The sequence below is a fragment of the Orcinus orca genome, chromosome 4 (assembly GCF_937001465.1).
Source record: "Orcinus orca chromosome 4, mOrcOrc1.1, whole genome shotgun sequence".
In the NCBI taxonomy this organism is placed as follows: domain Eukaryota; kingdom Metazoa; phylum Chordata; class Mammalia; order Artiodactyla; family Delphinidae; genus Orcinus; species Orcinus orca.
In genome coordinates, this window is record NC_064562.1 from 149197422 (window position 1) to 149212356 (window position 14935).

General features: G+C 39.9%; 1 protein-coding gene and 1 long non-coding RNA gene across 4 annotated transcripts in view; one reads left to right on the forward strand and one right to left on the reverse strand.

Annotated features, from left to right (window-relative positions):
* The window catches only part of SLC7A11 (solute carrier family 7 member 11), a 104062-nt gene that overhangs the window by 18602 nt on the left and 70525 nt on the right, over nucleotides 1–14935 (reverse strand). For 2 of the 3 annotated variants that reach the window (XM_049709268.1, XM_012531358.3), the window contains 5 exons: nucleotides 6899–7022; nucleotides 4914–5017; nucleotides 4079–4175; nucleotides 2361–2510; nucleotides 946–1123 (listed from right to left, as the gene is read on the reverse strand). In XM_049709268.1, coding sequence (XP_049565225.1) covers nucleotides 946–1123; nucleotides 2361–2510; nucleotides 4079–4175; nucleotides 4914–5017; nucleotides 6899–7022 — 653 coding nt within the window. The remainder of the gene's footprint in view (nucleotides 1–945; nucleotides 1124–2360; nucleotides 2511–4078; nucleotides 4176–4913; nucleotides 5018–6898; nucleotides 7023–14935) is intronic. The other variant, XM_049709269.1, reaches the window with a different exon arrangement.
* Nucleotides 8641–13407, forward strand: LOC117199562 (uncharacterized). The gene is made up of 2 exons (XR_004480810.2): nucleotides 8641–8998; nucleotides 13029–13407. It is a non-coding gene; the product is annotated as an uncharacterized LOC117199562 (long non-coding RNA).

Genomic DNA, 14935 nt, shown 5'->3' on the forward strand with positions numbered 1-14935 from the left:
AATTCTCCATCTCCCTGCACCCTGGTTTTCCCATCTGGGTATAGAAATCAACCAGTTCACACGTGGATCTTGGGGAGGATTGAATGAGACGATGATGTGAGGAAAACAGCTTCACTGGCAGAGCCCCTGACAGAGGATGAGGCTTTTGACAGAGGCTGTTCCTAAGCACCCTTCCTACCTACTGATTTTTTTTTTTTTTTTTTTTTTTTGCGGTACGCGGGCCTCTCACCGTTGCGGCCTCTCCCGCTGCGGAGCACAGACTCTGGACGCGCAGGCTCAGCGGCCATGGCTCACGGGCCCAGCCGCTCCGCGGCATGTGGATTCCTCCCGGATCGGGGCACGAACCCGTGTCCCCTGCATCGGCAGGCGGACTCTCAACCACTGCGCCACCAGGGAAGCCCGGAATGCGGAGTCTTAACCACTGGACCACCGGGGAAGGCCCCTCATGAGCATTCTTGCTGTTCTTATGACCCTCCATGATTCACCAATAGGGTGGTGTTATAATAATGATATTTAAGCCCTTTGCAGGCTCTACCTAACCCCCCACCAAATCTCATATCACTCATTAAGTAGTATGTTATCATACAGAATCAATAAACTACGTTCAACCCAGGACAGAAACAATTAAGTTAGTAAGGGATTCGGAAGAACAATTAGGTCGTTTACAGAACTGCTGATAAAATTCTATCTAAAAATTTGTTCTCCTAAGAAGTGATTAAAGCAACTGGAACTCAATATCCTGAAAGGATTCAGCGGCTCTACCCTCAACATCCTTCCTGCCTTTTCTTCTACCCGTTCTCATTAGAATACGGTAATGTATTCAAACTAGCAATTTCCCCACTTACATTTTCACACTTTAATGCATGCATGTTATATAGGTACACATAGATGGGTTTTCTACAACACGGTCTCTCAAAAGGTCCCGAAACTGCTTAAAAGTCTTACCTGACATTCTTCTAAACCACCTGGGTTTCTTGTCCCATATAATAAAGAGATAGTAGGCAGGGACCCCGGTCAGAGTGATGATGAAGCCAATCCCTGTACTAAATGGGTCTGAATAAAGGGAAAGGGCGACCATGAAGAGACACGTGAAGGAAAACAAAGCCGGGATGAACAGCGGCACCTGGAACACAGCACAGAAGAAAATCACTTCAAGGGTGGTTCAAGGGACAGAAGGTGGATTCAAGATGAGCACGTCAGTCATGTGATCAGGTGCTACACCTTGATCACGTGACCAAGTGACAGGCACCATCCTACCACACCTTCGTACCGAAATCTCTTGCGTGGGGCACAGAGACTATATTAAACACACTCCTCTAAATTAAAAAAAAAAAAAAAAAACTTTGGGTAGAACAACATCTAAGGATAAAGAAGTGCGTTTCATTAGAGATGTTCTGTTTGAACTATTTTACTAGTTAAGCACTATGTTTTACGAGTTACGTTTTTGATTGTAAAAGATTGGTTCTCTGATAATTATGATTAGAATCCACTTTCATGGAGAGCCAGGAGCACGGGCTGCTTGTTACATGTTAAAGCCTTTCAGTGCATATCGATTTTCTGTTGGAGATTCACAATAAGAACTGACAGGGATAAAACAGGCCAACTCCTATTCAACCACTAATATAGATGTTGCCGGCATTAGGCAATGAATAAAATTAGAAACAAATTCTGACGACATGACGGACAACATGATCGGTGTTATTTCTTAAAAGCAAATACATAGTAAAGACAAATCAGTCCATGAACTTTCAAGGCTAGAGGCATATGCGCCAGCCCTCCCAAAAGGAAACACTTAGCTATGGTAAATGGACATTCTATTAAGTGGTATATTCTCACATCTTCACTTTCCCTATGTATTTCACATTTCTACTCCTTCTGGAGTGTACAATGCAGAAAAGGGGCAATCAAACAAGTCATAACATTTAAGAACTCTTAAAATGCCTTTTTGTAAAGCAGCATCCTTTTTAAAGTTTGAATTAGTGACGATTTCATACATATCGGCCTCACTCTGAGTATGGTTGTCCACAACTATTCAGCATAAAAAAAAAGAAGCAGTCCATATTTTGAACATATCAGGTCATTAGACACATTCATGAAAAATCAATATAGCAAACATTGTTTAATATCCCCACTTTTCAACCATGTGACCTACAAAGTTCGGTACATCACAAACAAGCCGATGAACTATTTTTCCAAAGTAAAATAAATCCCGTATGAAGGCATGACCTGCAAGGGTTAAACATTTTATTCCAGAGGATTCTGCCCCCCTGCCCAAGCTCTTCATCATCAACTTATGACAAAGGGAGGACCAGACATTAGGAGGAAGATTTATGTAAACCCATCAAGATTGCGGAGGTTACCTTGAAAGGACGATGCATATCTGGGCGTTTGTATCGAAGATAAATCAGCCCGGCAACCGCCAGCCCAATAAAAAGCCATCTGGCAAAACTGAGGAAATTCAAAAGACTGTAGAGGTCCCCAGAGAAGAGCATTACCATTGTCAAAGGGTGCTGGGGGGGGGGTGGGGGAGGGAGAGAAAAAAATGCACAGTGAGTTAAAAGAGAACACACGTGATAACAAGCAATATCATCACTGCACGTTATTATTATCTTTTCCAAACGATTCTTTCTACGGATAAACGACCATTGCGCTTAACACCTATAGTCAACTAACCTCCTAGCTATACATCCAGCTTTTCTACTCTCTCTTTACACATACACATGGATGCATTATTTTTAGCTGTTTTTCATTTGAGTTAAGAGCACGTGCTTTCAAAGAGCAAAACACAGGACACTCGATGACTCAAAATTTAAAGACCCAGAGACTGAGATGGTCGGTAAATAACTAACGATAAAAGTCAAAAGCGCATCCAATACACACATTTGCAGAAAGCTCTGCAAATGGTGTCTGATGAGCCCCTGGCTATGCGTACACAGGAAAGACAGCCACCTCTAGAGACTGTGTCCTCTCCTGAGTGCAAAACTTTGACCTTTCCCTCCTCCACACTTCCTCTCCCTGGGTGCTTGCCACATGTGACCCTCAAGACCGCAGAAAAGAATGGAGCGCAGAGTTCAGCATAGCAAGTCTCTACAGCTGCACAGACCAAGGACAGCATGACTGATAACGCAGGCTTAAAATGAAAGCCCTCTTCACCAATAATATATCCTGTTCCCACAAAATAATACATTCTGTTCCCACAAGTGAAGTACATTTCCAGAATCCACAGAGTACCCCACCCGCCCACCGGCCTTTACAAAGAAATTTCAAGGAAACATTTTGAAACAAATGAAACCCATGGGGGGTGGAGATGGGGGTACAAAAGTGTTCAGTGCATTCTGTGGTGCGCCTGACAGCAGGAGATTGGGAACAAATGTTACTGGGAAACATTTCTGGGAAATGTTTTTGGGTTTTGGAAACGTTATTGGGAAAAAATAGTAGGTAAAAAGGAATATAACATTGCCAATGGGGATCTGAGGACTCCTACACCTTACACAGTCTTTCATATCCCGTGTTTCACAAATACTTTCCTCTGCATAAAGAATCGTACAGCTCAAATGTAAGTTTTGGTGCTTTTATTTCTCCCATTTAGGGTTGCTCTCAAAATTCTCACTTTCAAGCACAGAATCCCTGCACTGTCTAGGATTCTGTCCACTTTTTCTATAACTTTGTATGCATTTCATGATAAGGGGCCTCGAGATATCTGGGCGTTTTGGGACTGTAGCTTTTAGCTCCACTTTCAATAAGTAGAATTGGGACTTATTCCTCGACCTCCTTTTCTGCGAGGCTCTCTGTCGGTGACAGGAGCCCAGGCAATCATTTCCCTTTGATCTCACAGATTTCTACAAAGATGAAAAAGAAGTGACGTGTTATTGCTCCAAAGCATCAAATATGCATCAGATATACTGGATGAAGGGAAGCGATGGAAAATATTCTGCCTCTGCAAATCCACCAGGATACACATAGAGCCATTTTAGCAATGAATGAGAACAGAAAGCACGAGCTGAAGTGAAGTTTGGAATCCTCTTTGCTAAGCTGTTCTTTGAGGTTACATCTAGAGACACATGTTACTATGCATTACCAAAACAATAACAGCTGGCAGAGGAGTGTGCTTGCGGATGTGAATCATGGAGAGAATTTCCGGAAGGTGACCCTCCCGAGATGCAACATAGAATAACCTGACAGGAGAAAAATGTATAATTAATCATCTCCAAGGGAAAAAAATCCAGAAATTGAAGAGAAAACTTGCATCTTCTTCATACCATTTCTTAGGTGATTACTTCGAATTTTATAAAATCTGCCAAAATGTTACGTTCCTTTGAGGAGAAACGGTAGCAACATCTGACTCAGCATAACTCACCCCACATATAAATAGCTGGTGGTGAATTTAGTTCTAGATTTCTAATACTGCTCGTGTGTTATCAATCCAGTCCAACTCAACACACACACACACACACACACACACACACACACACACACCATTCACATTTATCTGATTGGGTTTTCATCAAATTAAAACAAAAGGGACTTCTGCATCAAACAAAAGGGATACAGATGGTGGTATGGTGATGTCTGGTGTCTCTTACTTTACTTTTTTGCTTGTCACCTTTAGAGAAACAAAAGATTTTATTGCCAGAAATAAAATGTTGTTGTTAAACTCTGTAGACATAACGTTAAAACAACAACAAAAAACCCCTTCATCCCGGGCTTCAGAGTAGGCTATGAGTAGGCAAACAGTGCCCTCTAATGGACAGAATAGAACACGCTGTTGATACTTGGAGAAAGATTTCAATCTTGCGTTTCCCTTTAAAAACAGCAGGTTTAGAGGCACTATTTCTTTTCTTTTTAAACTTATCCTCATCACATCCCATCTCAGACACAGAAATGCATTTCTAGAAATGCTTGAACTCACTCACCTGGAGACAGCAAACACACCACCATTCATGGAACCAAAGCAGGAGAGGGCAACAAAGATTGGAACTGCTACTGAGAAATTTCCCAGGAGCCGCTCAGAAAAAGTCTAGTGAAAGACAGAAGGAAGCAAATTAATGCTCTGGCAGAAAGTGGAATAAAATGAAACAATTTAGGCCAAACTCGCTCTATGACTTTCTGTTTACCTGGTGATCTGTGTGTGTTTTATAATCCTTGTTTTGGGTTAGGGTCAGACTAACCTCTTAGAATAATAATCAAAGGCAGGTACCATGTCCCTGCTTGTTGCAGAATTATGGCCAATAGTCTAAACAAGCACCTTCCCTCTACTGCCAAAGAGCGATGATCCATTGATCAAATCTTTATCAACTATGATATCTATTGTCTCTGACTCTGGTAAATTAAAAAAACTCAGTACAGAAGTTCTCCTTTTAGAGACAGAAATCCTTCTGTAGAATACCTTCTCTCTCATCTGGAAAGCCACATTTTTATAGCGAAGTACAAAGGTACACTGAGAAGTGTTGCAGATACCTGTTTCATATACCAATCCCACTGTTATGACTTAAAAGCGTGGCAAAAAATAATTGAGGACTTAATCATGTATATTATGGATATGAACAGTTCTGAAAATCTTTTGCCCAGAATAATCACATCAGCTGAATCTCTGTTTATGAAGTCCATCCCGCCCTCTCAGTTATCTGCCAATTCCTTCTGTAGTTTCCTATTAAAAGGCTAGAACACCAACACAAGTCCAAGGAAATCAAGCTACAGAAAATATAAAAGTTAAACAAAACTTCTGACCTTTCCTTTTGTTGCATGGCATGTGCAACATTGCAAATTTTCATGAAGGATGTATTTTCCAAAAAAAAAAAAAGTGGGATTCTTTACTTGTCCTTGATACAGCCGGTGCTACGTAATTAATGGACCACATTACGCTCAAAGACTTAAGCGCTGCCCTTTGTCTAGTAAGATGAGATGACGACCTGACATCAGGAAGCTCTGTGCATTTGGTTGTCTGGTAGAAGTTACCGCAGTGGACAGAGTCTTTTTTAATACAGTGAACTCGTACATAGGTTCACATGAAATGAGATAATTTGTTCCCTGTGGATGTTTCTGATATGACCTAATAGTGACTATTTTAAAAGGAACTGACATCTAGTGATGGGAAGTTCTTTTTTTTTTTCACCCTTCATTGTTATAAGGTCATGAATGAGTGCCCTCTTACTAGCTAAGTTTTTATACCAAAAAGTCTGTGTCACAGAATAGCAGTCCCATAACATGACCTTTGAAAGCAAAAGATGCCCCTGAAGTCAAATAAATTTTGGAAAATGCTGTAAAATTATGAGTATCCGCATCTCAGGGAGTTAAAATGCACATTAGCTTCTCTAATATTCTGAGAAGTACTATAGCAATGACATCTGTTTAACTTTGAATAACTCAGCATTTCCTCAAATTAATAATATCCTAGAACTTGCATTCAAAATGATATATATATACTAGGAAAAAAATGTTATGCGGTCCATTTGGAAATTCTAAAGTGGTACTTTGGGAAAAAGATTTTAAGTTAGCATTTGAAAAGCGTCTAAACAGGGAGGAGTACAGAATCAATTGCCATTTGCATACCCCAAAATGCATTCATTTAAACTCAGTAACTGCCCACCTGTCTTTAAAGACATGTTGGAAGAATAATGACTTCTATTCAACATGTATGTGTGGAAATATGTTTTCAAGCAGGCATATGTGGAAATGTTTTACATGAAATTAACAGTACAGAGAAATCATATACGAGTGTAGCTGTATCAGTTAAATGGACTATGCTAAGGTATGTTCTAAATTTTTAAAATATTCATTATCATTCAGTTAAAAAAGAATTACTGGATTTCAAAACACTTTCTGCTGGAGGGAACTACTATAAAATTGCATCATTTCATTAACCTAAATTCAAACTGGCATTTTCCCAACTTAGACTTACCACTGCCACGGCCTCTGAAAGCAACAGCTCCTCGGCACTAATGGTCGTAAAGTAGGCCACATTTGTTAGCACGTAGCCAATGGTGACGACGGCCATGGATATACATATCGCAAGGGGGATGGTTCTGAAATGCACAAAGGAATCACTGATCAGTCATCTTTTGTTAGTCATTTTTCTGCAAGCAAAGAAGATAACAGGCTCATTCAAACAAAGAACAAAATGGTATATGGCTAACTACAGGCTCTGTTGGGTATGTCTAAACATTTCATCAGGGTGAAGTACCACATATTCCTTTGTAATTTAATAAAGTCCATAAGGGGAGGTACTACATTTGTCTTGTCTACTGCTCTACCCCAGAACATGTGGGTCTGTCCGATCCTTGTGCTCCATAAATCCTACGGCAGGGTTTCACACACTTGAGCACGTGTCACCCGGAAGGCTTGTTAAAACAGAGACTGATTGCTGAGCCCAGCTCAGGAGTTTCTGATTCAGGCGGATTTGCATCTTTTGCCAGTTCCTGGGTAATTCTGAGGCTGCTGGCCAGGGGACCACGCTTTGAGATCCACTGTCCTATATAAATGCCTTTCAAATCCTGATTCACTTGCCTTGACACCTTTCTAATACCAGTTTCCCAAAAGATCTTTCGTATTCAGTGTCTTCCCCTTCAGTAATTCCCCTTGCCATCAAATACGTGTACACTTTTGGAAGCATGCCAGCAACATATATCTACCTTTCTAAATGACAGTAATAATAATTTTGTACATAACACAAAAAGCCCAGAAGTGTTCCCAATAACGCCTTTGCACTGCCCTGCTGTGAGTTCAAAGGGAGCTCAAGATCATGAGTATCTATTAAAGCAACAGCACACATAATCCCATGAAGTTAGAGGTGACATGCTGTGAAGTACATAGGACCGGACGGTGCTGACACTACGCGGCATCAGGAAGCAGCCGGCGCAAACACAACGTTATGTCTTCATTTAATGCACTGGGAAAGCCAGGAAGTTACTGACCCTCATAATTTGACTCCATGTTACCGATACACATTACTTGCTTAACATAATCACCTCTTCAGACTGTTTCCAGTTCAAGCAACTCAAACCTTCGGCTCCCTGCACAAAGGCGGATGGGTTTTGTGGGGGTTTTTTTTTTTTTTTTAGCCATAGAGCTTATCAGCCTTCAGGGAGCCTTAACCCTGCTGGGTACCACTAATGAAGACCTCCCTATAATTTCTTCCAAGATGAAAATACAGGTCCGAACCAGGAACAAAAAAGGCACAGCCTGCCTCACTCCCCAAGCTGGGTGTGTTGAGCACACTAAGTCCCAGCTCATTACGCTGAATTCTCTATCCCCTGTTGAGAACAGGCAAACCCAGCCAGCCAGCAAATGCCATTCATTATGCTGCTTGGAGCTCGACACTTCCCCTGGTCCCCAAAGCCTTAAGCCTTGATGGGGAAACACATTGACCTCTAAAATCCTGGCATCCTGCTAGAAAAGGAGCAGATGTTCCCCTTCCCCAGTGTGAAGAGGGTCCTGTGGAATTTTCTGTTCATGCCGTACCACGCATTGCTGCTTGTGATTGATAAACGCTAAATGTAAGCAAAGGAGATCACTGGGCCAATTAAATACAGAGGGGTAAGTGGCATAAGGCATATTAAAGATAAAGGCAGCTTCTCAACCACTCACTGTATTATCAATATTTTAAACTCGAATCCTTCAGCTCTTATAACACGTCAAATGGAGGAGAGAAGCAGAGAGAAAGAGAGGGAGAAAGACACTCTCTAGAGATCTCCTCGCAAGAGTAGGATTAAGAAATGCAAAGGCTCTGCTAATAAAAAGTGAGGTGATTTACTGTTCAGTGCGGTGAAGTCATCTAATCTGTCCAGGACAGGTAGTACTGTCATGTCACATGATGCTGTCACAGAGCACAGAGGAGTCACTCTGAAATTTGACTGTGGCCCTGCCGGCATAGAATCTAGCCTCCCAGCCCAGCTCTTTCAAGGCAGCCTGTGTCTCCTGCCCGGAGATTACGGTCTTTCTGAGGGAGGATTTCTAAACTGACTTTAGCAGAAGGGACCTTTAAAACATTTGAAACTTCCAGGTTAGTTTTCCTTTTGTTCTTCCTCAGCTTGTCAATAACAAAAAACAGCAGATGCTGCTACGTACCCACCCTTTTATTAGCTACTTTACATATTTGCCTCATTTTGTCCTTGGAAAATCCTGTGAGTTAGGAGCACAATTACCATTTTATATACGAGGAAATGAAGTCTTAGAGAGTTTAAAGAACTGTTCAAGGATACACAGCTGGTAAGTGGAAACCCAGAATTCAGCTGCGGATCCAGCTACCCTGAAGTCAAAGCATTTAAACCACTGAAGTGTATTCTCTCTCGTGCATGTGGGTCCTCAAACTCTTAACTATTACTTTTCAGAGAAATTATAATTATTGAATATAATGTTTATTGCAAAGCTCTCATCCAGGCTGTATTCCTCATGTATTCACTGAAAATACAGTTTTGTGTAGTATGAAGGAGGGGGAAAGACTTATTCCATGATTTTCATAATTTTTCTGTGTGATACGAACTATAATGTCAAGTGAATGTTTTCAAAAGTTTCAATATTTTGGAAATACTAGTTTATTTTGAACTTAAAAAACCACAGAGGCACACTGAGTAAACTTCCCTAGACAACTGTTATAGAAAAGGAGGAAAAGGAAGCATACTTATCAGACAAAATGAAACAGATTATTAACAGTTTTACTATCAGCCAAGTATAGATAGCCTATAGATATAGCCTATAGATAGCCTATAGATAGATCAGCCTAGTATATAGATACTAGAGGAAAAAAAAAATCAAAGGAGCTTAAAATATAGGATAAAAGAGAAAAGGGGTCTAACCTTGCAGCAATTCACAGCAAACCCAGTAATTCCTCCCTAGGTAGAATTAAGCCATGGGAACTGAAGAGGATGTGGCCAGACAGCCCGTAGCTTCTGTCCTTAAGGTTCCATTTCACCTTAACAAAGGGAAGGAGAAGCATTTGTGGCTGCCTTGGCATAAATAGCAATCATTTACACCGAGGACATCGGTTGACTTGTTCAGAAGGGCTTGGCACTGTGTGGGTAACTCCTGGATTTCAAGCAGCAAAGCTTAAGGGCCACTGGGTGAGCTGATAAGAGCTATTAGGGCAAGCCAGAGCAATCTTTCTGGAGGTTTTAGATGCAGAGGGCAGATAAACACAGTTAGTAATCCAAGATTAAGGCAAATGGCACATGATAATAAAAGGAATCACAGGAACTGGTAGGCCACTGACATTTCAAAGCCCCTGTGTAATTGCGAGGTGTCCACCAATTCTAAGTGCAACAAAAGCATTGTCTTTAAGCTGAATAAAAGTGACTCACACCTATGAGTTGTAATCTTTCTCAAATGTTGTGTATATATTTTTTTATGATTAACAAGATACGAATGTATTGGGAAAAGTTACTTAATCCTTAAGAGCTTTTTGTCATTATAGTCTTTTCAATTATGTATTCATGAGAAATAAGCACTAAGTAAGTGAGAATCTGATATTTTTATTAATTGCAAATGGTTTTCAATCAAAAGGTCTTGGACGGTCTTCTTTCCTTGCAGGTTTATTTTAAATTGGCATCTGTAACCCGTCTATGTAACACATAGATAAATATTTGTTTATTGGAAATTATTAAATGGAAGTCTCTGGAACATCTGCTTAGAAGCACTCTCATTCTAAGGATAGAGCTCCCCAGGAATTTAAATGGCCCCAATAGGAATGGCAGGTAGCTTATATTTGTATAATCTACAAAGCACTGGCAAACGCATTTTATCTCCAAATATACACATTTCATTTCAAGTCCTTTGTGGAATAACATAGAATATGAACAAATGACAAAATCCACAACAACCCACTGAAATAGGAGGTAATACGACCATCTTCAAACAATGGAACCAAGGCTCAGAGAGGTTAAGTGACTGGCCAAGGTCACAAAAGTAGTAAGTGAGAAAGCTGGGTCTTGAATTCAGATCCTCCATCGCTAAGTCCCACATTCCTGAAATATCTTGTCCGTGATATCATGGCTGTTTTGTGCCTACTTTAACTCTAGGTACAAAATTCCTAGGATCCTCACATGCTGACAAACATGTCCTCTATTTTATACACATGATACAAATATCAGAAGGCTGATGGTTACAACGTGACACATTTGAAGCCAAGTACATTTTACTATGCACTTAATAGTCATCACAAATAATCTTGCAAATGATGGAGCATGGGATGCATTTTTAATATACTTTGCAACTCCATGGTAGAGCATCAGCAATGATCATTGTTTCCAGTGCTTTATGTTGGCTAAGAAGACTCCTGCCATGAAAACAGAATGAGTAAACCTAGCTTCAGAGAGTTGAGGACACATGAAGGTCACAAGCATTTCTGATATTCAGGCCATCCGAGTAATTCTGTAGTCACTTGAATTTAGGACATTCCTAAAATTGTTTTATAACTGGCGCAAAATCTTCTGAGGTTTATGTGAATCAAAATAAGTTTCATACATTCCCCGGTGTGGATACATCCACTGGAGACCACAGAAACCATTGATCCTGGGGCATCTAAAATTGTCTTTGAGCCATGGGACTGGGCATGATGCCAGTTCTGCTAAAACCTTCTCTTGTGTGTTCTGGAATCTTCTAAGAGAAGTGCCTGATGCTTCACATTTTCTATTTAAAAATCTTTAATGTTTTAACACATGTATTTTGCATTCAGGAAAAAAGAGGGAGGGGAGAAAAGAGGAATTAAGAAGGGCAAGAAAATGATGAACTTCTTAATATGTGAGATGCAAATAAAAAAGAAAACAGGGTTTTTCAAAGAACTTTAAAATTTTTTAGTAAACTGTTTATATATAATTGAAACAAAGCCATGATTCATCTCAACATAAAGTATTTAAAATTATAAATGAGTATGTCTTGATTCTGAGTATTTATTTTAGGATCATACCTATTTCACATTGTCTTTTTGTGTGTGTGGGTGCTTTGTGACCGCCTGGAGGGGTGGGATAGGGAGGGTGGGAGGGAGGGAGACGCAAGAGGGAAGAGATATGGGAACATATGTATATGTATAACTGATTCACTTTGTTATAAAGCAGAAACTAGCACACCATTGTAAAGCAATTATACTCCAATAAAGATGTTAAAAAAAAACCAAAACATTTTCTTTATAATGACCCTGTAGAGACCTTGAAAGCTTTTCTCTAGATCTGACCCAGAAGTGACTCGAGTACCTCTTACTTCTCTCTTTTTGATCTACCAATTTATTTTTACAGGATTATTCAGTTTACTTTATTACCACTGCTGTTCATTTTACTGTACTCCTCAAACTTCAGTCATGTGTTACAATCCAAAAGATCAATACTAGTATATCTCAAAGAAAATCTATATTTTTCACTCACGTGATTTTTTTCTTCCATACATTTTTACATAATTTCTCTGATTCTTGCTCATCTCAAACTTTCCAGAGACACCCCCCGCCCCCCGGCAAGCATGAAACTGTACTATCTGGCTATGTGATTTCTGATATTTCTAGCAGGGACTGAATTACAAATAAGGGTCCTTGATGGTTTTCCAGACTTGAAACAATTAGATTACAGATGACCGGAACCCTGTGAACTGCCTTGTATGTTATCGGTGATTCTGCCCCCTTGTCATTTAGTGCTATCACTGTATCTCTAGTTGCACATTGTGAGTGGGAACTGGACTGTGAATAACAGTATAAGAGAAATGCACTTAAGGAGACACGGCAAGTTGCGGGGGAAGGTGTGGGTTGTCACTGAAAGAAGAAAATGTAGCAAGAGGAAGAGTACATTCAATAAACCTATTTAGAAACATTCTTAAAGGTCCATGGTTCATGTTCTAACTTAATGACAATTTCTGGGCCAAGGCTGAACACAGTGATGGGACGAGCAGATTGTCACATAAAGGTACACAGTGATCCCACTGATTTCAAGCACTAAACACCTGCCCTCGGCTTCTTATTGTACCACGGCAAGACTACAGGTGTTTTCACTGAGATGCTTTAAATTTCAATACCACTGATGTCTAATCTAAATCTCACCATTCTCCATTGTCCACAGATGAAGAGCTCCATAAACAAAAAGAGAAGACAGAGGGACCTGTAGGGAGATGTAAGAAATGAACAGACACAGATTAAAAGACTGCAGCCTGGAGGAGGCTCATGGAAAAAACATACACAGATGCATGAATGAGACAGAAAAGTGCAGCAAAACCACGCAGAAAAATGAACTGAAATGGAAACTTATAATTCGGAAACATAGGGTCATAAGCAATCAGAAGCATGAGTCTAAGCGTTTTTAGCCCTAATAATACTTTATTTTTTTATCCAACTAGCAGAATAAATTCCTGCCTAAATAAAATTATTCAGCAAAATGTAGCTTGGGGGTAAATTTTCATTTGCTTGAATTTCATACCAATAAAAAATCTGCACTGTCTGCATCTCATTTGTTCTCATTTTCTCAAGATGTAGAGGGTGTCGTCCAGATATATTACAGTTATCCATATTTATCATGGATGAACGTAAAGAAATTAGTAGGCAAGTTTGAGTGCACAAACATAGAAACAAAATTGGTTTTTGATAAAATGTTAGCAAGTAAATAACTAAGAAAACAAAATATTTTAATAACAATAAATTACATTTCATACTAATGTTCAGCTCTTATTTTTTTTTTTTTTTTTTTTTAGTACACAGGCCTCTCACTGTTGTGGCCTCTCCCGTTGCGGAGCACAGGCTCCAGACTTGCAGGCTCAGTGGCCATGGCTCACGGGCCTAGCCGCTCCGCGGCATGTGGGATCTTCCCGCACCGGGACACGAACCCGTGTCCCCTGCATCGGCAGGCGGACTCTGAACCACTGCGCCATCAGGGACGCCCCAGCTCTTATTTTTGTTATATTATTTTTATAGTATACTTTTTAAAATGTTATTTCCCTCAGGATTTTGTCTAAAGTACTCTAAGGTGATGCAATATCTCAGTGAACCTTTTTTTTTTTTTTTATAACTGAGTTCCTGAGATTCAGATATGCATGGCTGAGAGAATGAAGTACTCACCACAGTTTTGTACTCCTCTTTCCAAAGTATCAGTCATTCCTGAGAAGAAGCTACCCAGATAGACCACATTTTCCAGACTCTCTGGTATCTAGGTGGGAGTGTGACTCATCCTTATGTGTCAACTGATGTGGCAGTTTTAGGCCAAGGTGGTTAAGAAGTGGGTTGCCTTGTCTGCCCCCAACCCTTTCTCTAGTTGTATAGAGGATCTATAGAGAGGCAAAGCCACAATGTGGAAGGAATCTGGGCCACAGAATCAACATGAGGAAGAAAGTCTACCGCTCAGCCAGGGACACCAACTGTAACATGATCTAAAAACTAAACTTTCGATTATTTAAAGCCATTGAAAATTTGTGGTTTGCTTGTTGGAGCAGCTGGCACTACCCTAACTAATAAAAGAATGAAGGGCCTCATTATATCAAGACTTTTTGTAGATCCCAGTGAATTAGTTTTTATGAGACAAATTGGTCCTCATTAATTTTTATCTCATATTTTTTTGTTTCGTAAGAGACCAGTATATGATATAAAGTCTTTAAAATAACGTCCCAAATGAGATCCAGTTGAAACACTTACATTGGCTAAAGTTAGAACAGTGAAAATTCTATTATTCCAACTTCCCAGAAACAGAGCAAACATAGACCCCATTGTTCACTATTTTGAAATATAAAATCTCCTGCACATTTGACAACTGCCTCCGATCCAACAAAGATCAAAGTATAATCGCCTCTTGTTTTGGCCAAAGATACATAATAAAACAATGCAATGTTAAATAAATATACTCTTATGCTAAGTACAAGGCAAGGTAAAATAAACATACCCACTTTGGTATAATAAGTGGGAATTAGAGTCAAAATTCCCTCTGGTCATAAACACGTGTCTTAGAAGGAACTGATAACACTTCTCCTACTATAAACCCATAAA